Source organism: Pongo pygmaeus, chromosome 2 (assembly GCF_028885625.2).
Source record: "Pongo pygmaeus isolate AG05252 chromosome 2, NHGRI_mPonPyg2-v2.0_pri, whole genome shotgun sequence".
Lineage (NCBI taxonomy): Eukaryota > Metazoa > Chordata > Mammalia > Primates > Hominidae > Pongo > Pongo pygmaeus.
Window position 1 is genome coordinate 132,389,674 of NC_085930.1, and position 24,318 is coordinate 132,413,991.

General features: G+C 36.5%; 1 protein-coding gene across 2 annotated transcripts in view; it reads left to right on the forward strand.

The window, feature by feature from the left end:
- Positions 1 to 24,318, forward strand: part of ZNF385D (zinc finger protein 385D) — a 969,842-nt gene that overhangs the window by 871,880 nt on the left and 73,644 nt on the right. For both annotated transcript variants that reach the window (XM_054482049.2, XM_054482050.2), the window contains one exon: positions 2,525 to 2,687. In XM_054482049.2, coding sequence (XP_054338024.1) covers positions 2,525 to 2,687 — 163 coding nt within the window. The remainder of the gene's footprint in view (positions 1 to 2,524; positions 2,688 to 24,318) is intronic.

A 24,318-nucleotide genomic window follows, 5' to 3' on the forward strand; every position in this document is an offset into this window, starting at 1 on the left:
TTTTTAATTTGGGGAAGGCTTATTTGCCTTTAAATCAGATAATTTATAATTAAAATAATTATTATCAAGGTGTTTTGCTACTGTCATTCAATAAACGAGTGAATATGCATTTCATTTTGTCTTATTTTGCATTTTGCATTTTAAGATATTAAGTGTCTCTGTTGGGAGCCTATCAACTTCTGGTCATTTTGTCACCCTGTTCTTCCCACAACTCCCTGAGCTGTTTCACTTGTTAGAGGGAATTGGTTTAGTTGTGCCTGTGCAGAGAGGTTTTTGTTTGTTTGGTATTTGGGTTTGTTTTGGTTTGTTTTTGTTTTTGTTTTTGTTTTTTGTTGTAAGACTTTCTTAACTTGTGGGCTTCTTTTGTAGTAAGTTTCTTAATTTCAAAAATAGTGATAATCACCTGGTCCTATGATATGTTAAAACAAAGTGTTGTTTAATTTTAAATGCCACTGAGAATGTTAGATTTGTTAGGAACCTATGAAATGTCTATTTTGGAGGTATAAGCAGCGATAGCACAATTAATCTCATCCCCCATCTTTTAATATCTATTATCTATTAAACATTCACTTGTATCACCAAGGAAAGGGTTACCTGCAACGAGAAGAGAAACTCTGCTTTAAGGGAAATGATATAGCCAGATGCCTAAAGAAGATGACCAACTATCCTGTGATTTTAATTGAATATAGTATATCGTTCTCAAAAGTTATGGCCAAAGGACCTGATATACTAAAAATGAGAATTAGGCAGGGAAAAAAAGGACAAAATTTTGTCCTCAAAGTGGCATTCTCCATGTAGAATCAACTTAATCCAATCTATCGCTGGTTCCTCAATTAACTATAGCATGTCTTAACTTCATATTTTGGCTCACACTATGTCTTTTGATGTTATGTGTTGTTGGAAAACTTGTAACTGATGCATGAGTGTGCTCTCTGTTCAAACTGTTTCTAATATATAATTTCCTTGTCCAGTGTTCTTTCAATAAGGGTACCTAGTCCTTCGAGGATATCTTGCTAGAATGATGCAAATGAAGATGTGGACTATTTAATTATTTGTTAAAACATATTATATTGCAATACCCTAGTTATCACAGTTTCTGTAATGAAGAGGACAATGTGATTATTATTTTTTGGCAAAGTGAAATACTTAGTTTAAATAAGCAATGGGAAGTAATGGATAATCTAATAGGAGTAATCCTCTACTGAGATATCCTTTTTTGGGGGACATTTGGAAAGGTTATGACCTGGAAAACCTAAGTTAAGAATCTTCCTGGTCACCCTTACCCTACCCACCAACTACAAAGTCTTTTCTCCCCCAAGAAATAAACATTAATAAACATACATTTATTTAAATATGATTTTCTATCTCTATGTATTTCTTTTTTTTTTTTTGAGATGATGTCTGGCTCTGTAGCCAGGCTGGAGTGCAGTGGCGTGATCTTGGCTCACTGCAACCTCTGCCTCCTGGGTTCAAGCGATTCTCCTGCCTCAGCCTCCCAAGTAGCTGGGACTACAGGTGTGTGCCACCACACCCAGCTAGTTTTTGTATTTTTAGTAGAGATGGGGTTTCACCATGTTGGCCAGGATAGTCTTGATCTCTTGACCTTGTGATCCACCCACCTCAGCCTCCCAAAGTGCTTGGATTACAGGCATGAGCCACCACGCCCAGTAATTAATGTATTTCACTATATCGCTCCCTGACAAAAAAAAAAAAAAAATGCTCTTAAGAAAATAAAACATGAGAAAATGCATATCACTGTAATATATATATATATATATATATATATCTCAGAAGGCACAAGCAAAACAATTGGATTGACCCCATTAGGTAGTCCGAACACACTGGAGCCTCCTGACAATGGACTGGGGCATGAAAGATCCATGTGCTGAAAAAATGACACTAAGTTGAACTTCTCAGACTACCGTTGGTAAGAAGTGAGGAGAAAGAATCTGAAATTGCCCGGCTTCTGTGTGCTCCATTTGAACTTAAGCAGTGCATTTGCTTTTGAACTCTAAAGCTTCAATCTCAGTCTCCAGGGTGCTTACTTCCCCTGTTTTGTGTGAACCTTTCCTTGTAGACACCTGTTGAGGACTGTATTAATAAGACACAGTGTAGAAAGAGAAAATGTATTTTCTAAGCCAAGAAGGTGAAAGCTACTCTTTTCTAGGTCTTGTTAATCTTTGGGAGCCCAGCATCTTCTGTGGCAGAACAAAGATGATACAGGTGTAAATTCTTATTTTTTTTTCCACACTCCCACAAAGAAAATGTTGTTGATGTGTCAGTGTTCAGCTACATTTCTTTTAAGATAAGCAATAGAATATTTCTTCCTTCTATCCTGAGGTTTTACAACTGGATTCCCATTGCTTTCTAGCATCATTCTAAATAGAACTCCACTGTCTGGCCACGGCCAGAATTAGCTCGAATGGTACCTGTTATTGAAAGGGAGTCTGTATTTGCAGTAATACAGAGAATGCCAGTTTAGAAATGAGCCTGATTGCATGGTTCATTTTGTTCTCCTTTGTAGAGCCAGGCTGCGGCCCACTACAAAGGCACGAAACATGCCAAGAAGCTCAAAGCACTGGAAGCCATGAAAAATAAGCAGAAATCTGTAACTGCCAAGGACAGCGCAAAGACTACCTTCACCTCCATCACTACCAATACCATCAATACCAGCTCTGACAAAACAGGTTAAGCAATGATCTTTGTTGTTGTTGTCCTCGTCGTCGTCGTTGGGGTTTCCCTCCCTTGTCTAGCCCCATGTCTGTTTACTTATGTGCCTGCCATATTGATTCATGCTTGACCCATCTTTCTGTATAATGGTAATTGTTTCCTCTCATTTTTCCAAACCCCTACAAGATTAAGATAATCACTAATTATATTCTAGATTTTGCATTTTGCAAGAGTCCTGTGGCTGTTTCAGAGGAATAGTCATAAAAGGCATTTGAAGCCATGTACCCCATAACTCTTTTTGAGAAATGAACCTTTTCAGTGTGCAGCATTTGCATCTTGTATGTAGCACCTTAGCTTATAACTGCATGGCAGATTTAATTTAATTGTGAGTACACAGCAAAGTATGCTAAATGAATTGAGAAGGCCCCAATAAGGGCATTATTACAGAAAGGCTTTATTGTCATAAATTCCAAATACTGCATTGTTTTTAGTAGTGGCTGTGTGATACTGGGCTTGTTATGGCTGGGTAACCTTCCCTCTGCAAACACAGGTAAGTGTTATTGATACCAATTACTCTTTTTAACAGAGTCTTCACAGTGAAATAATGGCCTCTGAATGGCCCCTTGGGATAGCTCCTGCCAACGACCAGCTTATTCATAATAGGGGAAGCTAGTGAGGTTTCCCCAAGCTGACATTTTAAATATAAGACCACTGGTTTTCAAAATCTACAGAGAAAATATTCCTCTGTGATTCATGGATATACCTCTAATAAATCACTTTCTAGAACACAGAGACTGTTAACACCTCAATTGTTTTCCAGTCCATATGAATGGCAATGGTGAGGAAACGTTCATATCATCACCAATGGTAGTGTCTTAACTAAAAGAGGATCTTCTGTATATGACTGATGAAAACAGAAAATAAACAGTGAACGAATAGAATAGATTACAACAACCTTATTACACAATGTAATATCCTTATTACACAATGGACACATATCAGCTCTTTCAAGGACTGGGGATGCTGCAAGTGAATCTGTAAGGGATAATGATGTTCTTAGTTCCTGTGGCATTTTGTATTTTCTTCAGGTATTATTGTAGATGCATCATGCTGCCCTCCCTAAGAGCCCTGTGTCCTCCCTCAGCCTGAATACATATCTCATCTTTGTATGCTGGCACCCGGTCTGGCATGGGATAAATGCTGAGTAAAATGTCTGTTGAATGACTGAGCCTTATTTCACTCCTTTGGTTTGGTTCTCTGATATAGCCAAGTTTGTGCCACCACATACTAAAAAGAAAAAAAAAAGACAGGCTTGTCATATTCACTTCTTTGTTATCCAGAGCAAGAGCTGGATTGTGCCATTTTATTAATTTAGATTTAAACCTTTTAGGGAAAGCTTTGGTCTTTTCTCTAATAATCGAAGACTACCTGCTTTATTTTGAGGGCTGAAAGAGAATGAGTGGTAATGAAGCAGGTAAGTGTAATTTCTGCTCCCGGATATTGGGTCACAGGTGGAGATCACCAAAGCAGCATCTGGCATAGAGAAGTGCAGAAAAATCCTGAAACCTTTCGACGCAAAGAAGGCAGTAGGTAGGGAGAACAAAGAGACGAGTCTGATGTAAAGGGTTAAAGTGACGTTTTTCCTTGCTCCAAATTTCTTCTACTTTTAGACTTTTTAAATCAACAATTCATCTTTGGGTTATCTTGACTTTTTTAAAATATGAAAATATGTGTTTCATTAAGGATGCACATCATTTAAAAATATATATATCTATGGTAGGTAGAGCTGCTAACTTGGGTTAAGAAAAGCCCCCCGGAGCTTGCAGTGAGCCGAGATTGCGCCACTGCACTCCAGCCTGGGCGACAGAGCGAGACTCTATGTCAAAGAAAAAAGAAAAAAAGCCCCCAAGTGTGTTGTCTCTGTTAAGTAAATGAGTTGTGACCACATACTTTCGTCTTTTAACTTAGAGACTGGAATGTGTCAACCTAGAATAATCCAAAGGGTCAGAATCTAGTTTAAAGAGAGTTTATCCAAGTGTAAAGTTGGAGAATGGCTGCCCAGAAAACACAGATTCCAAAGAATGGTAGTCAGTATTCCAAAGTGTAGAAGTTTAGTATCATTTTTATAGACAAAGTTTAGGGAAGTTTAACAGAATTTCAACACCTCTTTCTATATAAGGCTTAATGCTTAGTTACAGTAATCTGACATTGGTTGGGGTGGTCTTATTCTTTTGGGAAAGGTATATTTAACATTTTATACTGAGGATTTAATACTTATGGGGTCTTTTGCACCATCTAGTCTTAGGTACAGGACAATAAAGGATGCAGTTAATCTATAACAAATATCAGTAATTGGAAGGGGGAGGCAGTCTGGTGTCTGGTCTCTCCTAGTCATTTACAGAACAAGAAAATGAGGAAGAGAATTAACCCCAAAGAAGCAGAAATTGTAAACATGTTATATGACTCAGTCGCCAGTGCTTAACACCCCCACCCCACCTCTTGGCATAATAAATTTAGAGGGTCCTTAAATTTTATTTTCTTTTACAACTTTGAAGGGTGGCAGTCTTCCAGGCTCTGTCCTTTCAGAAGTTGAGTGGTAACAAACTTTGGATTTGTCTTTTGAAGATAACATAAACATGCCAGAACTTACCTAACAGTGGAAATGGTGTTGAGATGATGAAACACCCTTCCAAGCTGGAGCTAGAGAAAATTTCAAAAGGGCAGAAGAGATAGTAAAGTCTGTAAAGTTGGTGCAGATATTCTAAAGCCAAAAGAAGGAAGTGATGGATATTAGGAAAGACATTGCTTTCCTAATCCATGAGGACCTATATCAGGAAAAAACAAAACAAAACAAAAAAAAAACAAAAAAGCAAGTTATATAGGTTGAGAGACTAAGAGTTCCAGCACACTCATCAGATATTTTGAGCCAAATTCTCTTTAAACTGAATTTACACAAAACTCTCTATGAGAAAAGACACCCTTTTCGCAGACCCTTATTCTATTTGTATTGCAATATAAACCTGAGGCATCTAGGCTAACAAATTTGAGTTTTCTTAAAGCAATTACATGTTTTTTTTATTACTATGTGCTTCCTCATACTGATTAGTACAACTCTGAAAACAAAATGAGTCTGAGCCTGGCACAGTGGCATGTGGCTATAGCCCCACCTACTTGGAAGGCTGAGGCACAAACAATTCCTTGCCTCTGGGACTTTGAGACTGGACTGGGCAAAATAAGTGAGATCTCATCTCAAAAAAAAAGGACTCTGAGCTAATTTTGTAGAATAGTTAAATACTTGGCAGAAGGAGAAGAAGAGGTAGATAAGACTCTAGAATCAAAGATCATGCATTTTTTAATAATAAAAAAAATTTTCTGGTAATGCACAAGAATCTTTTGTGATTTGTAGGCTTGTCCATATATAAAAGATAGAGACACATGAAATCACATTTTACTAATTTATCAAATCATTTTAATAAAAAAACTATATGAAAAGAGTAATCCAATTATATATATATTTTAAAAACCCAAACTAATTCCTTTGAAAAATGTTAAACATGTCATACTTTGGTAAATGAGAACCCCTGGAGAGGGTTGGGGCAACAATAGTGAAAAGGGGAAGAAATGGCATGGACTGTAATTAGAAAATTGATTTGGCGGTTTTCTCTAAAATGTAAGAGATAGAATGAATACTCATAAAAACTAAATTTTCATTGTAAACCTACTTGATGGATATAAAGACAATTTTGATTGATAATTCCTCTTAAATTTTCAAGTCATATATTATTTATTAGCATAAATAATAAGGTTTTATCTGCTGCCTTAGGGTAACACATATATCTAAACCATGGGGTTAACTCCTCTTCGCTAACTTTATGATCTTGGGTTTTTATGTTGCCTTTTTCTCTCTCTAATTATGCCAATCTGCTAGAGTGCCGAGCAGAAAATTGTATTCAGTGATCAGCCACTGACTATTCATAGAAAGAATGCCTAGTTCATCTATCTCAAGGCAAAAACACACTTCCTAACGTTAAAGAACAATTTTAGTTGTTGCGATCTAATGAAGAGTGTTAAGTTGGTGAATTTACTTGTATAAAAGTTTACAGGCAAATATAATATTTTTAAAAAATATATTGAGCACTCTAAATTGTTGATAAGAGTGGTTACTATTTATCACAGAATATTTCATAAAGCATTTGCAAAGATAGCCAGAATAATTGTCTAATCTAGCAAGTGTTTTTAAATACCAAGTTTTTTATTTAGAAAAATTAATGGCAAAATTTTAAAAATTATACTCAAAGTAACTAGGCAAGTGTAACTAACTTGTGTTGTTCTTCTATGAAATGACAAATTCAGAATTGTCTGAACAAGTTCTGTACAAGGTCATTCTCTGATCTTTCTTTACTTTTGATTCTTAGGGAATCTCATTCACATTGTTTATCAGTTAGGTTAGGCTAGGTTATATTGCAGTAATAAACAACCTCTAAAATCCTAGTGGCTTTTGCAATATCTAATTATTTCTTACTCATACTACATATCAGCTGTGGTTTTTCTTTCATCTTAATTTAACTCCAGGACTAGGCTGACGAAGCAACCTCTAGCTGGAGAATTCTATGGAAGAGGGGAAAGGGCTCTTAGAGGTTTTTAGTGGACAGACACATAATATTTTTCTCACTTTTCACTGGTAAGTTACATGGCCAAGCCTGATTACAATGGGGAAGGGAAGAATAATTCTCCTCTAGAGAAGCAAAACAGATAATAGTCAGCAATTATATAACATTCTATTGTTAACTTCAATCACTAGATCTACAAATTTGGAGAGAAGAGCTTTATTTCTTATAGAGTTACAGCCTGCAGGGTGGCCATCCTGACAGTCTGGGAAGCACAGCCTCCATCAGAGTCTGAGAATAGGTACTTTGAGGGAGAAGAGATAAAACAGGAATTTATGCTGAAACGGTTGGCCAAGTATACATATTCAATGAGATATAGTAGGAGCTATGAATATTCACAAAGGGGGGATGTATGCATGCATAGTAAGGAAACATGCATGTTACATATGACCCATGTTCATTTTGGGGTGGAGACTTTAAACAAATTACAATTAGGTCCTATGAGTCAAAAGCTGAAACAGGGACATGAAGGCACTTACATATGCAGCCTCTGTAAACTGGCCAGAACCAGTCCATGGCCAGTGGTCTCTTATTAAGAGAAAGTTACTGAAGTCAGTCTCTTGTCTAGTTAAGGCTGTAGTTATGGCTTGTGAAAAGTTGGGGAGTGTTAGGCAATGTCTGGCGGTCAGTGAGCTGCAATTGTTTCAATATTGCCTATCTTGAGTCCAGTGCTTGTTAGCTGCTAGAGAAAAGAAAAATGTTGTGACAGAACATAGTTTATTCTCTACGTGTAGGGGTGTGTGCCTTAAACTTTGTCAGGCATGGCCTCAGTTGTTATTTAGAATTTTGTATCTTATTGCCACAAAGAGTCTGTTCCTTCAGTCTTATGGTCTCTATTTGAACACTATCATGGCTTCCTTCAAGTATCACTTGTGCTTAGATGTCTTAAGATTTTCTTGCCCTGTCCTTCTCTTAAGTCCAGATCTGCTTTTCCATGGCCCATTGCTCACTTACTTGGATGGCTTTCTAGCATCAATAGTTAACAGATTCAAAAAACAAACAAACAAACAAACAAAAACAGTCCTCATCCTGACCATCATCATTTATTTTGAGTTCTGCACTTCCCAGATTTGAAAGCTTTCTAGTTGTCTTTTCCTCCCCTAAGTTCTCACTTCTTTTCAATTTCTAGAGTCCACTTCCCTCCCATTCCTGGAATGGTTCATGCTTTTACATGTTGTTACCACCCACATCCTGGCCTTATAGATCTATGTCTTTCACATACCTTTGCCCTAGCCTCTATGCAGGTCTAAGTGCCTCCACACCTGTGTCTTGACAACCATGTTCTTCATCTTACTCTCCTGTTATACTCCACAGTACATAAACCACATCTCTTACCCATTCAGAAATCTTTAATGTACCTCTGTACTGGACCCCATGATCACAACCTACCTTTCCAAACTTCTCTTCCACTGCTTTCCTGCAATATTTTCCACTAGAGGCACACCTTGTTTTTCCATTGTTGTTTCTTGTACTGTAGTTCTAAAACTCTGAAAAGTCTTTCACTTTTCTTCCTCCTGCCTATAAAGCTCCATAAAACCAATTCCTTTCTAGCTGCCCTATCATATTCTTGCTAAAGGGAATTTTTCTACCTTTATGTTCTCTCATTGCTACATGGCATGCCTCTTGAGAGTACTCCCTTGATTAATTCTTTTGCTTATGTTTTTATTTACAGAGTACTTTTTATATAAAAGATAATAAGTCAAGAGTTTTAAAACTTGGAACAATCAGTTTTGTGTTTCTGTTCTGGGATTGAAGCATGGTAAACTTTAGACTTTTGTATTTGTGTATAGATGGTTTCATGAAAGAACAGTGGTTCTCATTAAAACAGGGGATTCTGTGATATTGCTCATCAAATTTCAGAGTTGCAAGTTTTATTAAAGGTCATCAACTCTAACCCCTGAAGGAGATTGTTGTTGTTGTTGTTGTTGTTGTTGGTTTTTTAGATTCTCTAGTCCTACAAGTAAAGAACACTTGACATTTCTAATGGCCCTTCAGTGACTATCAATCAGGAGTTAATTAGCCTATTGAGTATATGGATTTACCTTAGTCATCTAATTGGTAAAGTCTGAGAACATTTCTCCCTGGTTCTATTACATAATTTTCTTTATCAAGTCTCCCTGAATTGCAAATGTATTCATCAGATAAAGCTACTAATTACAATTTAAATTTGCACTTTTCACTCATGACTCTGTCTTCTTTGTATCCAGTTTCCCTTTTTCTCTTTTAATTTTAAAATTGTAAACCAGGGATGTTGTACTCATCAGGCTTAAAGGTACCAAAAGTAAAATACTTTTGAATCTATTGTTAAGAAGGTCTATGAATGCAAAGGAACTTTTATTTGCTCTTGATTCATAATTGACTCTAAGTGTTTATTGGAAAGCACATTATTTGTTCAGGGACTTAGAGTAATAAAGATACTTTCCTAATGATACAGAAGATATCTGATGGAAAATGATGGCCAGTGATTGAAAACAAATACACCTGGAAACAAAGCCTCATAGGAAAGTCAGTCAATTTTAAGGTCACAAATATGGATTCTTTTATTTCCTGCACATTACCCTCCTGAACCAGCTGTGTACCTCAGGCCCAGTGCCAGACAAATCTAGGTGCACATTTAAAAAAAAATTGATTTAGATAGAAGCCAAATTATGACAATAGTGAACAAATGATAAATGTGGTAGAACAATAGTTTGTAAGGAAAAACCAACCTCAATATCCTTTAGGAAACAAGCAAGTAGTTTTCTGTGGTGGACAAGTGTAAATTAGCTTTTGTGTCTGTTTTCCTAAGGAAGGTTGGAAGAGTTTGCTTTTCTTGACTTAGAGTTCAAACAAATGCAGCAAATATTAAAAATTATAACAAAATACAAGCCGGGCTTGTATTTCAGAAAGACATATATCTCATATGTTTGTATATAGGATATATTGTACAGGAATACAAATATACACATACATTGATTTTTATGTAAGATTCTATCTTTAATGCCTGTTCCTGATGTACTCTACTATTCCATGTCTTCATAATCGGTGATGCATATTTTCTTTTAAGATAGACAAATGCTTTTGTGGGTTATGAATCTATACCTCTGTTGAAGTTTATGAGGCAATATAAAGTTATTTGAAAAGGGCACATTTCCATCAGCTCTTATAGATCTGCTGCAGTGGTGTACAAATGCCCCTCTTATCAATGTGGAAATTGTGCTAACTCCTGGGGTCTTTCTTTTCCTACCCATTCTCCCTAACAAAGCATCACTGGAACAATAACTGTCATGATAAAAGACCCACTGCATACATCTTGGCACAGGAGTTGAAGCACCATTGTGAGACCATTTGTGCCTAGAGTGCTTTTTCTTTTCTTACCACTGACTCATGACATGCTTCAGATTGGTCAAAGAAAGAGATTTTATCAAGTGTTCCCTTCTCAAGATGTGTGATAAGTGCTAGCAGAGTGTGCTGGTAGCAGATCTTTAGAGATTGAAAAAGAGAAGGGAAATTCAGAAGTGGGGGAAAAAGCTAAACCTTATTTGAATATTGTGGTTCTAGGCTCTTTGTATGTGAATCAGTGATGATAAATTTCACATTAGGAATGACATAAAAGTAACAAAATATTATATTCTGTTCTTTGTTGTGCATGAGGAAATTATGATGAAAGATATTTGGCTGGTTCTATTTGGCTGATAAAAGTTTTGACCTAGATATATTATGTATATAACTGCTCCCTGAATCACATAAAAATTTTAGAACTGGATTCCTTACCTATGTATGTGCACATGTATGTATCCTGTAGGGAGGGAAAACTTTTAGTGGAATCTAGAAACTTACAGATCCTCTTCACAGGGGAGAGTGGAACAGGGATGTAAGCAACTTAGGAGAGAGTAAATGATGTTGGAGGGAAAATAAATGGGCCCTCGAAAGAATAGGTAATAACCTGTGACAAAGTCTGTCCCGGTGTGATGCTGACTTACAGTCCCCACTCCTGTGATCTCCCCTGGTTGATGAGATGTCTTGGTAGAGCCTTAATGACAACTGAGTTCCTTTTGGAAGATCTATCCCTAGGCAGATAAGAGGAGTTCAGAGAAAGCACCCCCACCCCTGCATTTTCTGTTCCCCAGTTGCCTTACTGAAGTAATCAGCATACCAAAGCAACATATTTTGGGGTGGCATTTGCTGAACTCCTTCAATGCATATGCATGTGAGTATGTGTATACAGTGTGTTTTTGACTGTCTTTCTTTACCAGAGATTTTACATCTATAAAGTACCTGAAAAGCTGAACACCTAACCAGTATTTATGATATAACAGACATCTGGATGAAATTTAAAAATTAAATTAAAACTCCCAGTAGCTTTGTCTGCAGATGCCACACTTCTGGAAACATCTGTCTGTGTCTTCGTGTGTTTGGGTGTGAGTTCATGGAGAGTTTTTCCTCCTCATTTTTATGTGATTCTTAGGAACTGAGTAGACATAAGCTTACATAACAAAATATTTCAACTGCAAAAAAATGATTCTTAAAGGTAGAAATCTTAAATATTACAAAAGAGTTGAACAATGATAAAATATGACAGAATGTCAAATGAGTATCTATGAAAACATGCAGACAATTAGAGAATTTTTTCTCCAATATGGAAAAGTGAACGGGTTGATATTTAATAGTAATAGACATGAAATGTGAAACAAAACATGCAAATAGTACATTTCTTGCAGTCAGGAGACAGAGTTTCTACTGAGTTTGTAGTAAAAACAAAACCCAAACTAAGACAAATATTTGAATTAAGAATTACACTTGCATATTTCTTTTATGAATTCCAAAATCCATTACATGGCATTGATATGGCTCTGATGAGTAGAGGAACACCAGGGTTCTTGGTCCTCATGCTAGTTTAGATAAAAATACATGGACACACATGTAGTGATTTTAAGGGGTAGAGAGTTTAATAGGCAAGAAAGAAGGAAGACAGCAGAAGGAAGAAGCTGTCCCATACAGCGACAGAGGGAGTGGGTCTCCAAAGACAAAAGAGGAGACCCGAAATTGGACGGAAACCAGCCAGGTATATATAGAGGCTGGAGGAAGCGGTGTCTGCTTGGCACAGGGCTTGGGGGATTGGTTTAACCAGGCATGTTATTCATGTAGCCTGCGAAAAAAGCTGGCCCTCCCACCCTAGTCTTCTAATGCAGATGCGGGGTGCAGTGATGTTCTACACACGTGGGGATATGTGGGGGCGGCTGTGTTGCCAGGCACACGTGGGGCAAGGACAAGAAGGCCACGGGAATTGCCTTGTTTGGGTGGACCCAGTTTCTAATTGCCTGCATTTGCATATCAAAGGTTGTCACCAGGCTCTAAGCTGGGGCTTTCCAGCTAAACAAGAAACATCTTTAAAAACAAAAACTTCCCAAGGACCCATTTTCCTCTCTGCCTAAAATAATTTCTTAGTAACTCCTACCACAGCATCAGAACTCTTTAGTGATCTAGCCCTTGCCTATCATTTTTGCCAGTCTTACGCATTTCTTCTCAACTCCTGCCCAATTACCTCACTTGAGGACTGAAAGCAAGGTGTGTATGTTCTTTTGCCTGGAATATTCCTCCATTATACCTCACCCCATCCCACACTTTACATACTAACGCACAAAAGAATGCACATGTTGTGTGCCAATGCATATGTGCCTGGGTGCACACAAACATGAACAAATCCATTCATATTCTTAGTTGGCTGATTCCTACTTCTAGGCTTCCGCATAAACTCATTCCTAGCACTCACTGAAATTGTATTATCCTCCTGCTTGTCAACCCCATGAAATTTTCAGCTTCTTGATGAAGGATACACCTTAATTTCATACATCTTTATTCTAGCAACTAGCACAGTTTTACATTAAACCTAGCAAATAGTACTGTATTATTTTTGTTTCTATGAAGATCTTGCTAGGAATTATTTTAATAGTAAAAACTAACACATTCCAAAATACATAGTAACAACTTGAATGCACATAATCAATAAGTTTTACTAATTGAACTTCATTACATTTAACTACTTTGTGATACAAATCAATGGTATTAACCAGTGTAGCTCAGAGTTTGAATGTGCAACCACTGGGCTGAGCATTTCCCAGAGACAGCATAAAATTAAGTTGCTATTTTAATTATCATAATTGCGTTCAGATTCATCATTAAATTAGTGAGCTACTTCAGTTTCTAATGAGAGTTAAGAACATTTTAAAAAGCTCTATTGAGTCGGATTGACTATGTATCCAACTTTATGTTGTGACATTGGTACGGGTTTAAATTTGAGGGCAGAAAGAATATTAATCCCATGGGTAGAATCTATACCACTCTTCCAGTGTATAACCAGTCTCTAGTTTGCTTTACTTTTGTTATGACTGAGTTTGTGGGATAGCCTTAACAATACTTTATACTTACATGATTGCTCAAATCAATCACCTGCAAACTAACAGCTGATGCCTGGCCAAACCTAAAGATGAAGGTCAGAATGCAGAATGTGTAGCAGTAATGATACCGACCCATTTGGGCCTTATTTTATTGTTTTTTGTTTTTTGGTTTTTTTTCAAATTAAAAACCCTTTTATTAGGTTTAGTGGTACATTTGAAGGTTTGTTATACAGGTAAATTGCATGTTGCAGATTTGGGGGTCCAGTTTATTTCATCACCCAGGTAATAAGCATAGTACCCAATAGATAGCTTTTCAATCCTCACCCTTCTCCCACCTTCCAATCTCAAATAGGCCCTGGTGTCTGTTGTTCCTTTCTTTGTGTTCATATGTAATCAATATTTAGCTCCCATTCATAAGTGAAAGTATGCAGTATTTGGTTTTCCATCCCTGTGTTAGTTTGCTTAGGATAATGGCCCCCACCTCCATCCACATTGCCGCAAAGACATGATCTTGTTCTTTTTTAATGTTTACATAGTATTTCATGGTGTATATGTACCAAATTTTCTTTATCCAGTCTACCATTGATGGGCATTAGGTTGATTTCATGTCTTTGCTATTGTGAATCGTACTGCAATTAACATAATGGATGCATGTGTCTTTATGGTAGAGTGATTTATGTTCCTTTGGAGATATACTCAAAAAAGGGGTTGCTGGGTCTAATTGTAATTATGTTTTAAATTATTTAAGAAATTGCCAAACTGCTTTCCACCATGGCTGAACTAGTTTACACTCCCACCAACAGTATATAAGTGTTTTTCTCCACAACCTTGCCAGCATCTGTTATTTTTTTGACTTTTTTTTTTTTTTTTTTGAGATGGAGTCTTGCTCTGTCATCAGGCTGGAGTGCAGTGGTGCGATCTCAGCTCACTGCAACCTCCACCTCCCAGGTTCAAGCGATTCTCCTGCCTCAGCCTCCCAAGTAGCTGGGACCACAGGTGCACGCCACCATGCCCAACTAATTTTTTGTATTTTTCGTAGAGATGGGGTTTCACCATGATGGCTAGGATGGTCTCGATCTCTTGACCTTGTGATCCACCTGCCTTGGCCTCCCAAAGTGTGACTTGTTAATAATAGCCATTCTGACCAGTGTGAGGTGGTATCTCATTGTGGTTTGGATTTGCATTTCTATAATGATTAGTGATGTTGAGCACTTTTTCCTATGCTTTTTGGCCATGTGTATGTCTTCTTTTGAAAATTGTTCATGTTCTTTGTCCATTTGTTAATGAGGTTGCTTGTTTTTTGCTTGTAAATTTAAGTTCCTTATAGATTCTAGATAGCAGAACTTCATCGAATTGGTAGTTTGCAAATATATTCTTCCATTCTGTAGGTTGTTTGTTTACTCTGTTGACACATTCTTTTGCTATACAGAAGCTCTTTAGTTTAGGTCCCATTTGTCAATTTTTGTTTTTGTTGCAATTGCTTTTGGCATCTTTGTCATGAAACCTTTGTCAGATCCTATGTCCAGAATGGTATTTCCTAGGTTATCTCCTGGGGTTTTTCTGTCATTTTAGATTTTACCTTTAAGTCTTTAATCCATCTTGAGTTGATTTTTCTATATTATCTAAGGAAAATGTCCGATTTCAATCTTCTGCATATAGCTAACTACTTATCCCAGTACCATTTATTGAACAGGGAGTCCTTTCCCCATGGCTCTTTTTTGTTTATTTTGTTAAAGATCAGATGGTTGTGGGGGTGAAGCATTATTTCTGGGCTTTCTATTCTGTTTCATTGGTTTATGTTTCTGTTTTTGTACCAGTACCTTGCTGTTTTGGTTACTGTAGCCTTGCAGTTTGAATTTGGATAATGTGATACCTCCAGCTTGGTTCTTTTTGCTTAGGATTACTTTGGCTATTTGGGTTCTTTTCTGGTTCCTTAAGAATTTTATTATTTTGTTTTTTTCTTGTAAATTTGTTTGAGTTCATTGTAGATTCTGGATATTAGCCCTTTGTCAGATAAGCAGGTTGGGAAAATTTTCTCCCATTTTTTATGTTGCCTGTTTACTCTGATGGTAGTTTCTTTTGCTGTGCAGAAGCTCTTTAGTTTAATTAGATCCCATTTGTCGATTTTGGCTTCTGTTGTCATTGCTTTTGGTGTTTTAGACATGAAGTCCTTGCCCATGCCTATGTCCTGAATGGTAATGCCTAGGTTTTTTTCTAGGGTTTTTATGGTTTTAGGTCTAACATTTAAGTCTTTAATCCATCTTGAATTAATTTTTGTATAAGGTGTAAGGAAGGGATCCAGTTTCAGCTTTCTACATATGGCTAGCCAGTTTTCCCAGCACCATTTATTAAATACGGAATCCTTTCCCCATTGCTTGTTTTTCTCAGGTTTGTCAAAGATCAGATAGTTGTAGATATGCGGCATTATTTCTGAGGGCTCTATTCTGTTCCGTTGATCTATATCTCTGTTCTGGTACCAGTACCATGCTGTTTTGGTTACCGTAGCCTTGTAGTATAGTTTGAAGTCAGGTAACGTGATGCCTCCAGCTTTGTTCTTTTGGCTCAGGATTGACTTGGTGATGCGGGCTCTTTTTTGGTTCCATATGAACTTTAAAGTAGTTTTTTCCAATTCTGTGAAGAAAGTCATTTGTAGCTTGATGGGGATGGCATTGAATCTATAAATTACCTTGGGCAGTATGGCCATTTTCATGATATTGATTCTTCCTACCCATGAGCATGGAATGTTCTTCCATTTGTTTGTATCCTCTTTTATTTCATTGAGCAGTGGTTTGTAGTTCTCCTTGAAGAGGTCAAAAAGTGGGCGAAGGACATGAACAGACACTTCTCAAAAGAAGACATTTCTGCAGCCAAAAAACACATGAAAAAATGCTCACCATCACTGGCCATCAGAGAAATGCAAATCAAAACCACAATGAGATACCATCTCACACCAGTTAGAATGGCAATCGTTAAAAAGTCAGGAAACAACAGGTGCTGGAGAGGATGTGGAGAAATAGGAACACTTTTACACTGTTGGTGGGACTGTAAACTAGTTCAACCCTTGTGGAAGTCAGTGTGGCGATTCCTCAGGGATCTAGAACTAGAAATACCATTTGACCCAGCCATCTCATTACTGGGTATATACCCAAAGGACTGTAAATCATGCTGCTATAAAGACACATGCACATGCATGTTTATTGCGGCACTATTCACAATAGCAAAGACTTGGAACCATCCCAAATGTCCAACAATGATAGACTGGATTAAGAAAATGTGGCACACATACACCATGGAATACTATGCAGCCATAAAAAATGATGAGTTCATGTCTTTTGTAGGGACATGGATGAAATTGGAAATCATCGTTCTCAGTAAACTATCGCAAGAACAAAAAACCAAACACCGCATATTCTCACTCACAGGTGGGAATTGAACAATGAGAACACATGGACACAGGAAGGGGAACATCACTCTCTGGGGACTGTTGTGGGGTGGGGGGAGTGGGGAGGGATAGCTTTAGGAGATATACCTAATGCTAAATGATGAGTTAATGGGTGCAGCCCACCAGCATGACACATATATACATATGTAACTAACCTGCACATTGTGCACATGTACCCTAAAACTTAAAGTATAATAATAATAAAAAAAGAAAAAAAAAGAATTTTATTATTTTTATTTTTGATTATATTTTTGAGACAGCATCTCACTCTGTTGCCCAAGCTGGAGTGCAGTGACATGATCTCTGCTCACTGCAACCTCTGCCTCTCAGGTTCAAGTGATTCTCCCACTTCAGCCTCCTGAGTAGCTTGGACTACAGGCATAAGCCACCTCACCCAGCTAATTTTTGTATTTTTAGTAGAGACAGGGTTTTGCCATATTGCCCAGGCTGGTCTCAAACACCTGTCCTCAAGTGAATTATCTGCCCACCTTGGCCTCCCAAATTGCTAGGATTACAGGTGTGAGCCATCGCACCTGGCCATATGAATTTAAAAAAAAAAATTTAAAATAATTCTGTGAAGAGTGTCATTGGTTGTTTGATAGGAATAGCATTGAATCTATCAATTGCTTTGGGCAGTCTGGTCATTTTAACAATATTAATTCTTTCTATCCATGAGCATGGAGTGTTTTTTCATTTGTTTGTCTCACCTATATTTTATTTGCACAGTGTTTTGTAATTCTTGTAGATATCTTTTATCTCCTGGTTACCTGCATTTCCAGCTATTTTATTCTTTTCTGACTGTTGTGAATGGGATTGCATTCTTCATTTGGCTCTCAGCTTGGATGTTGTTTGTGTGTAGGAATACTACTGATTTTTGTACATTGATTTAGTATCCCAAAGTTTTGCTGAAGTTGTTGTTAGATCTAGGAGCTTTTGGGCAGAGACTATGGGGTTTTCTAGATACAGGATCATATCATCTGCAAATAGGGATAGTTTGAATTCTTCTCTTCTGATTTAGATGCCTTTTGTTTCTTTCTCTTGTCTGATTGCTCTGGCCAGGATTTCCAGTGCTGTGTTGGATAGGAGTCATGAGAGAGGCCATCCTTGTCTTGTTTCGGTTCTCAAGGGTAATTCTTCCAAATTTGCCCGTTCAGTATGATGTTGGGTATGGGTTTGTCATGCACAGCTCTTAATTATTTTGAAGTATGTTCCTTTAATGCCTAGTTTGTTGAGAGTTTTTTGTAAGAGGTGATGTTAAATTTTATTGAAAGTTTTTTTGTATCTATCAAAATAATCATGCAGTTTTGTCTTTGTTCTCTTTGTGTGATGAGTCACATTTATTGATTTGTGTATGTTGAACCAACCCTGTACTTCAGGAGAAAGCCTATTTGATTATGGTAGATTAGCTTTTTAATGTGCTGCTGGGTTAGGTTTGCTAGTATTTTGTTGAGGACTTTGGCATCTATGTTCATCAAGGATATTGACCTGAAGTATATAAAATATATATGTATATATATATGATATATATATCTCATATACATATACTTGATGCCTAAAGTTGTCAGAGATAAAAAGTAAATATATATAATATATAAATATATAAATAAATATATATAAATTATATATATATATTTATTTACTTTTTATCTCTGCCAACTTTAGGTATCAAGATGATGCTGGCCTCATAGAATGAGTTGGGGAGAAGTGCCTCCGCCTCAAGTTTTTAGAAGAGTTTCAGTGGAAATGATACCTGCTCATCTTTATACATCTGCTAGAATTCAGCTGTGAATTTCCCTGGTCCTGGGCTTTTTGGGGTTACCAGGCTTTTTATCACTGATTCAATTTTGGAACTTGTTATTGGTTTTTTCAGGGATTCAATTTCTTCCTTGTTCAATCTTGGAAGATTGTATGTTTCCAGGAATTTATCCATCTCTTCTAGGTTTTCTAGCTTGTGTGCATGAAGGTATTCATAGCAGTCTCTGAGGGTTTTGTATATTTCTGTGGGGTCAGTAGTCATATCCCGTTTATCATTTCTGATCGTGTTTATTTGAAACTTATCTCTTTTTTCTTTCTTAGTCTAGCTAGTGTTTTATCTATCTATTAATTTTTTCAAAAAGCCAACTCCTGGATTTGTTGATCTTTTGTATGTTTTTTTACATCTCACTTTCCTTCAGTTCAGCTTTGATTTTCTTTATTTCTTGTCTTCTGCCAGCTTTGGAGCTGGTTTCCTCTTGTTTCTCCAGTTTCTCTAATTGTGATGTTAGGTTGTTAATTTGATATCTTCTTCACTTTTCAATGTGGGCCTTTAGTGCTATAAATTTCCCTCTTAAACTGCCTTAGCTGTGCAGAGGTTGTGGTATGTTGTACCTTTGTACTCATTAGTTTCAAAGAATTTCTTGATTTTTGCCTTAATTTCATTATTTATCCAAAGTAATTCAGGAGTGGGGTGTTTAATTTCCATGTAACTATAAGGTTTTGAGTGATATTCTTAGGATTGATTTCTATTTTTATTGTGCTGTTGGAACTTATTTTATTTTTTGCTGTACTTTCTATTTCTCTGCCAGCTCTCTAGTAGAATTAGGTAAAGCTAGAAAGAAAATAATGCTTTCTTCTACACTGCTTATTAAGTAGAAGAGTTTGTGGGGAAAAAAAAATCATACTCACCCTTCACTGAAATAGGGATTTGAGTCTGACTTATGGAACTCGAGGTTATTTATTTTTCCTTTTATCTATCTATTAATTCATACTCATTCTTAAATCTACAAATATTGTTGTAATATATGAGATACCGAAGCGATGAAAACTAATGCAGAATAGGAGTTCTAACCTTAAGATATCTTCACTCTGGATGGTACACAAAATATAATCCAGGGTAGAAAATATTTGTTTGAAGAAAATAGCAGATACAGTGCCATGAAGGTCTAGAGCAACTGAAATTATCTTTTCCTATAAAGGAGGTCGACGGGGACGCAGATATTGTTAACCAGTATTTGTTAAACTTAATGTCAAGGGTATGTAATTTATAAAATAAATCCTTTGACGAAATGTTTCATTTAATCAACATTGAGTACTCAGTATTTCTAGTCATGAGATGTAGCTTCTGTCCTCTAGTGATTCATTTAAATGGAGGAGACAGAGAACAAAAAGCTGTGATAAAGTGGTTTAGAAGTTTTATGCTAAGGCTTGTAAAGATTATGGGAATACCTAACTCTTGGAGGTAGATGTTTTTAAATTTACAGATAAAGAAACCAGGTTCTGAGTTAGGAAAATTGACCAAGATAAAAAATCTGTAAGAAGCAGAGCTAGAGTTTGAGTGGCGTTTTGATTCCTCCCAGGGCCTTTGCCTTGCTGTCTCCTGTTAGACAGCAACACACTTAAACTTAATCTTCCCATAATCTTCCTTAGCACTAACCCACTTTTGGTTGCTAACTGATATCACCATGTCTGCTACATTACTCAAGGCAGTTCCTTTCATTTTACAGAACCCTCAAACACTCCTAAGGATTTTGGTGTAAATACTATTCTTTACACATAAGACCCTGTTACTGTTAAAAGACTCTAATGTGCCTGCCTACAGTTTATGTTCTTCACATATTTATTGTGGTTTTCACCTGTATGGAAGCTGGTAAGAGAAGATAAGGTCAAGGACCAAGTCTTTTTGTTGGTTTACATTTTGTTAATAAAAATCATGCTCTTATTTTGCCAGAAAGAAAAGCTCTGTGGGTAATTGGAAAGTAACATCTTTGATCTCTTTGTGTAAAATTTATAGTAGATAATTTTGGATTTGCATGAGAAATCATTTCAACTTTGGTTTTTCTATTTATGCTTGCTCTTGTAATGCTTTCTAGACAATGACAGAATTCTCTGGAATAACAAAACCCAAGTCTTAAAGACAAAGGAAAAAAAGCCTGTTTTTCTTGCAGTCAAATGTTAATTTTTCAATATGAATATACAGAATTATCAACTAAAGATACAAGATTACCTACATTGAAAGAGATTAGAGTTTTGCAGGATATGTGTGATCTCCTTGGAATTATTGCTTTGGAAAAGTGCTTGAATTCTTTTAGGCAACTAAGGTGATCTTTAGTACAGTAATTTTGACAATTAAAAATCTAGGCTGGGCACAGTGGCTCATAGCTGTAATCCTAACACTTTGGGAGCAGAGATGGGAGGATTGCTTGAGACTAGGAGTTCAAGACCACTCTGGCCAACATAGCCAGACCCATCTCAAAAAAAAAAAAAAATCCAGTAACCTAAAAGGGATTTGTTCATGGCCCATAAATGCATGCTTCTCCCTATATTACTAAGACATTTTAGATCAGTATATAGTGTTACTTAAAAATAAGTTAGTGTAGTCCAGAGTTCAGAGGTCATAGTTTTTCATACAAAGGTGTCAATTTCCTAAACATGAATAAAAGTATAGTTTTAATTTATATAGCTTTTAAAACATTTCAATATGGCATCATCTAAAATATTACATTTTAGCCTCATCCAAAAAGAGAGAGCTTAAAAGTTATTTCTAAGTTATCGACATTTCCATTTTAAAGAATTTGCTTCACAGAAGATCATGAATATAAGAAATGGGACAGAAATCATAGTTATCTCTCTACTAGTAGAAACATAAATCGCTCATTTGCTAAATAATATAGAAAAAATATGTTGATGATTTAGCATCTGCCTTCTTGTTATTTTCAGATATTGATACATACTAGTATGTATTAATTTTTGTGTCCTAGTCAGGAGGAAGTACTCACCATCCTGAGAGATGAATGGATCTTTAAAAAGCGCCTTGCTCTAGCAAGAATAGATAAAATCAGTTTCTTTCTTTAGTGTAGTCCAAGATTCTAACCAGATTATATGCCTTTGTATTAAAAAACTAATCTAATAACTATAACTGGAATAATGATATAATGCATTATTTGTCATGGTATGAAACCCATTGGTAACTTCTGTTCACTATTATTCCCTTTATTCAAAAAGATAAAGGTAACATCTTCCATCAAACTTGCAATTAATGGGGGATGGTCAGATAGTTTTTCTCAGTTGTATCCTGCCAAAATTTATTTATTTATTTATTTATTTATTTATTTATTTTTGAAACAGAGTCTTGCTAGGCTGGAGTGCAGTGGCATGATGTCGGCTCACTGTAACCTCTACCTCCCAGGTTCAATCAATTCTCCCGCCTCAGCCTCCCGAGTAGCTGGGACTATAGGTGTTCGCCATCACACCTGGCGAATTTCTGTATTTTTTGGTAGAGAGGAGGTTTCACCGTATTGGTCAGGCTAGTCTCGAACTCCTAACCTCAAGTGATCCTCCCTTCTTGGCCTCCCAAAGTGCTGGGATTACAGGTGTGAGCCAACATGCCCGGCCATTTTTTTTTTTTTTTTAATAATACGAAGGGTAATAAAAGAAATCAAGTGGGAGTATATTGACAAAGTTTTTTTTTTTTTTTTTTGGTCTTGTTTCTTGTTTGTTTGTTTATAAAAAACCATTTAGAATCCGTAAAGTAAACCCATTCAATTTGTGGGAACTTTGTCTTCAAGTTGATTCAATTTAGCTATTGGTTTTTAATAATTGGTTATTTAGCTATTGATTTTTAAGCTATTGGTTTTTAAGAATATTTGTCATTACTTAAAAATCTTAGAAAGACTTTGCTTTATTCTCATCAAAATCCTACTCAATGTAAGCTTCTGCACAAGGAGTTTCTGATTGTATCAGCCATCTTTTTATTTATTGCAAAAAGAAAAATAAAACATTTATTATAATGTGTCACTTCCTGGTTGGGTCAGTGAGTGTATTTGCTTGTGGGCACCTCAGTTCAACATTAGCATTATGAAAAATTACATATATGATATTTAGAATCTCTATGGTACGTTGCAATTTAATGAAAGCTTTATCTAAATGTGTGTGTATGTGTGTCTGTGTGTGTTTAGCTTTACCTTTAGTGTGCAAATAAAAGTAAAATTTTACATAGCTGGATAGGATACAAGTACGCCAGGTTCCAGAATGGTAAATATCCACTGTCAAAAGTAGAAAAAGAGAAGTCATCCATTTGTCTATTACATAGTATTTAGCAATTATTTTTTCTGCAAGGGATCATGTAGTAAGTATTTTAGCCTCTGTCATAACTATTCAATTCTGACACTTGCATGAAAGCAACCATTGGCAACATGTAAATGAATGAGCATGGCTGTATTCCAATCAAAGTTTCTTTACCAAAACAGGCAGCAAGCCTACTTTGGCCATAGTTTGTAAATCTCTAATTTAGATACCTCCAAATATTAAGCTATTTATGATTGTTCCAGTGAACTGGCGATAAACCAACTCAAACTTGGTAGTGAGAAAAACTCTATCATTTATTATTAATATCTTTAATGATTCTGGTGGTTAATGGTGATTAAGTAGGCAGGGTTTTTATCTTAGATGAGGAATACGGGGTGTTTCTTTTATGTTATAGTTAAATGGCAGTTTGTGTAGAGTCATCTCAAAGCCTTCCTGACTTATGTCAAGCTGTTGATGCTGCCCATTGGCTAGAACCTCACCTGGGGCTGTCTGCCAGAGTACTACTGGTGACCTCTCTGTACATATTGCCTAGGCTTTTTCGCAATATCACATCTGAGTTACAAAAAGACAGCTAGGCTGAAGCTGTATTTCCTTTTATGACTTTTACTCTAAAGTCACAACACCCTCTCATCATACTCTATTGGTTGAGACAGGCATAAAGGGGTAGGGGATAGATTCCATCTGATGATGATAGAGTGACAGTCACATTGTAAGAAGAGCACGTGAGGTGGGAATTACATCTAGCACCATGATATTTTTTATTTGAAAATTTTTTTGGATTGGAATAACAGCAAGAGCGAAAGAAGAGCCAGACGTGGTGACACACACCTGTAGCCCCAACTACTCAGGAGGCTGAGGTAGGAGGATTGCTTGAGCCTAGGAGTTTGTGGCTGCAGTGAGCTATGATTGCACCATTGCAATCCAGCCTTAGTGGCAGAGTTAGACACCTCAGCTCTAAAAGTATAAATAAATAAAAATTTAAAAAATACAAAAGAGATGAGTCAGGACAACAAGAGTTGGAGAGCAAAAGAAAAACTGGGACAATAGGAAAGACATGTTGATAATGGTAGCTAAGGATAAGCAGAGGCTAAATTCAGAT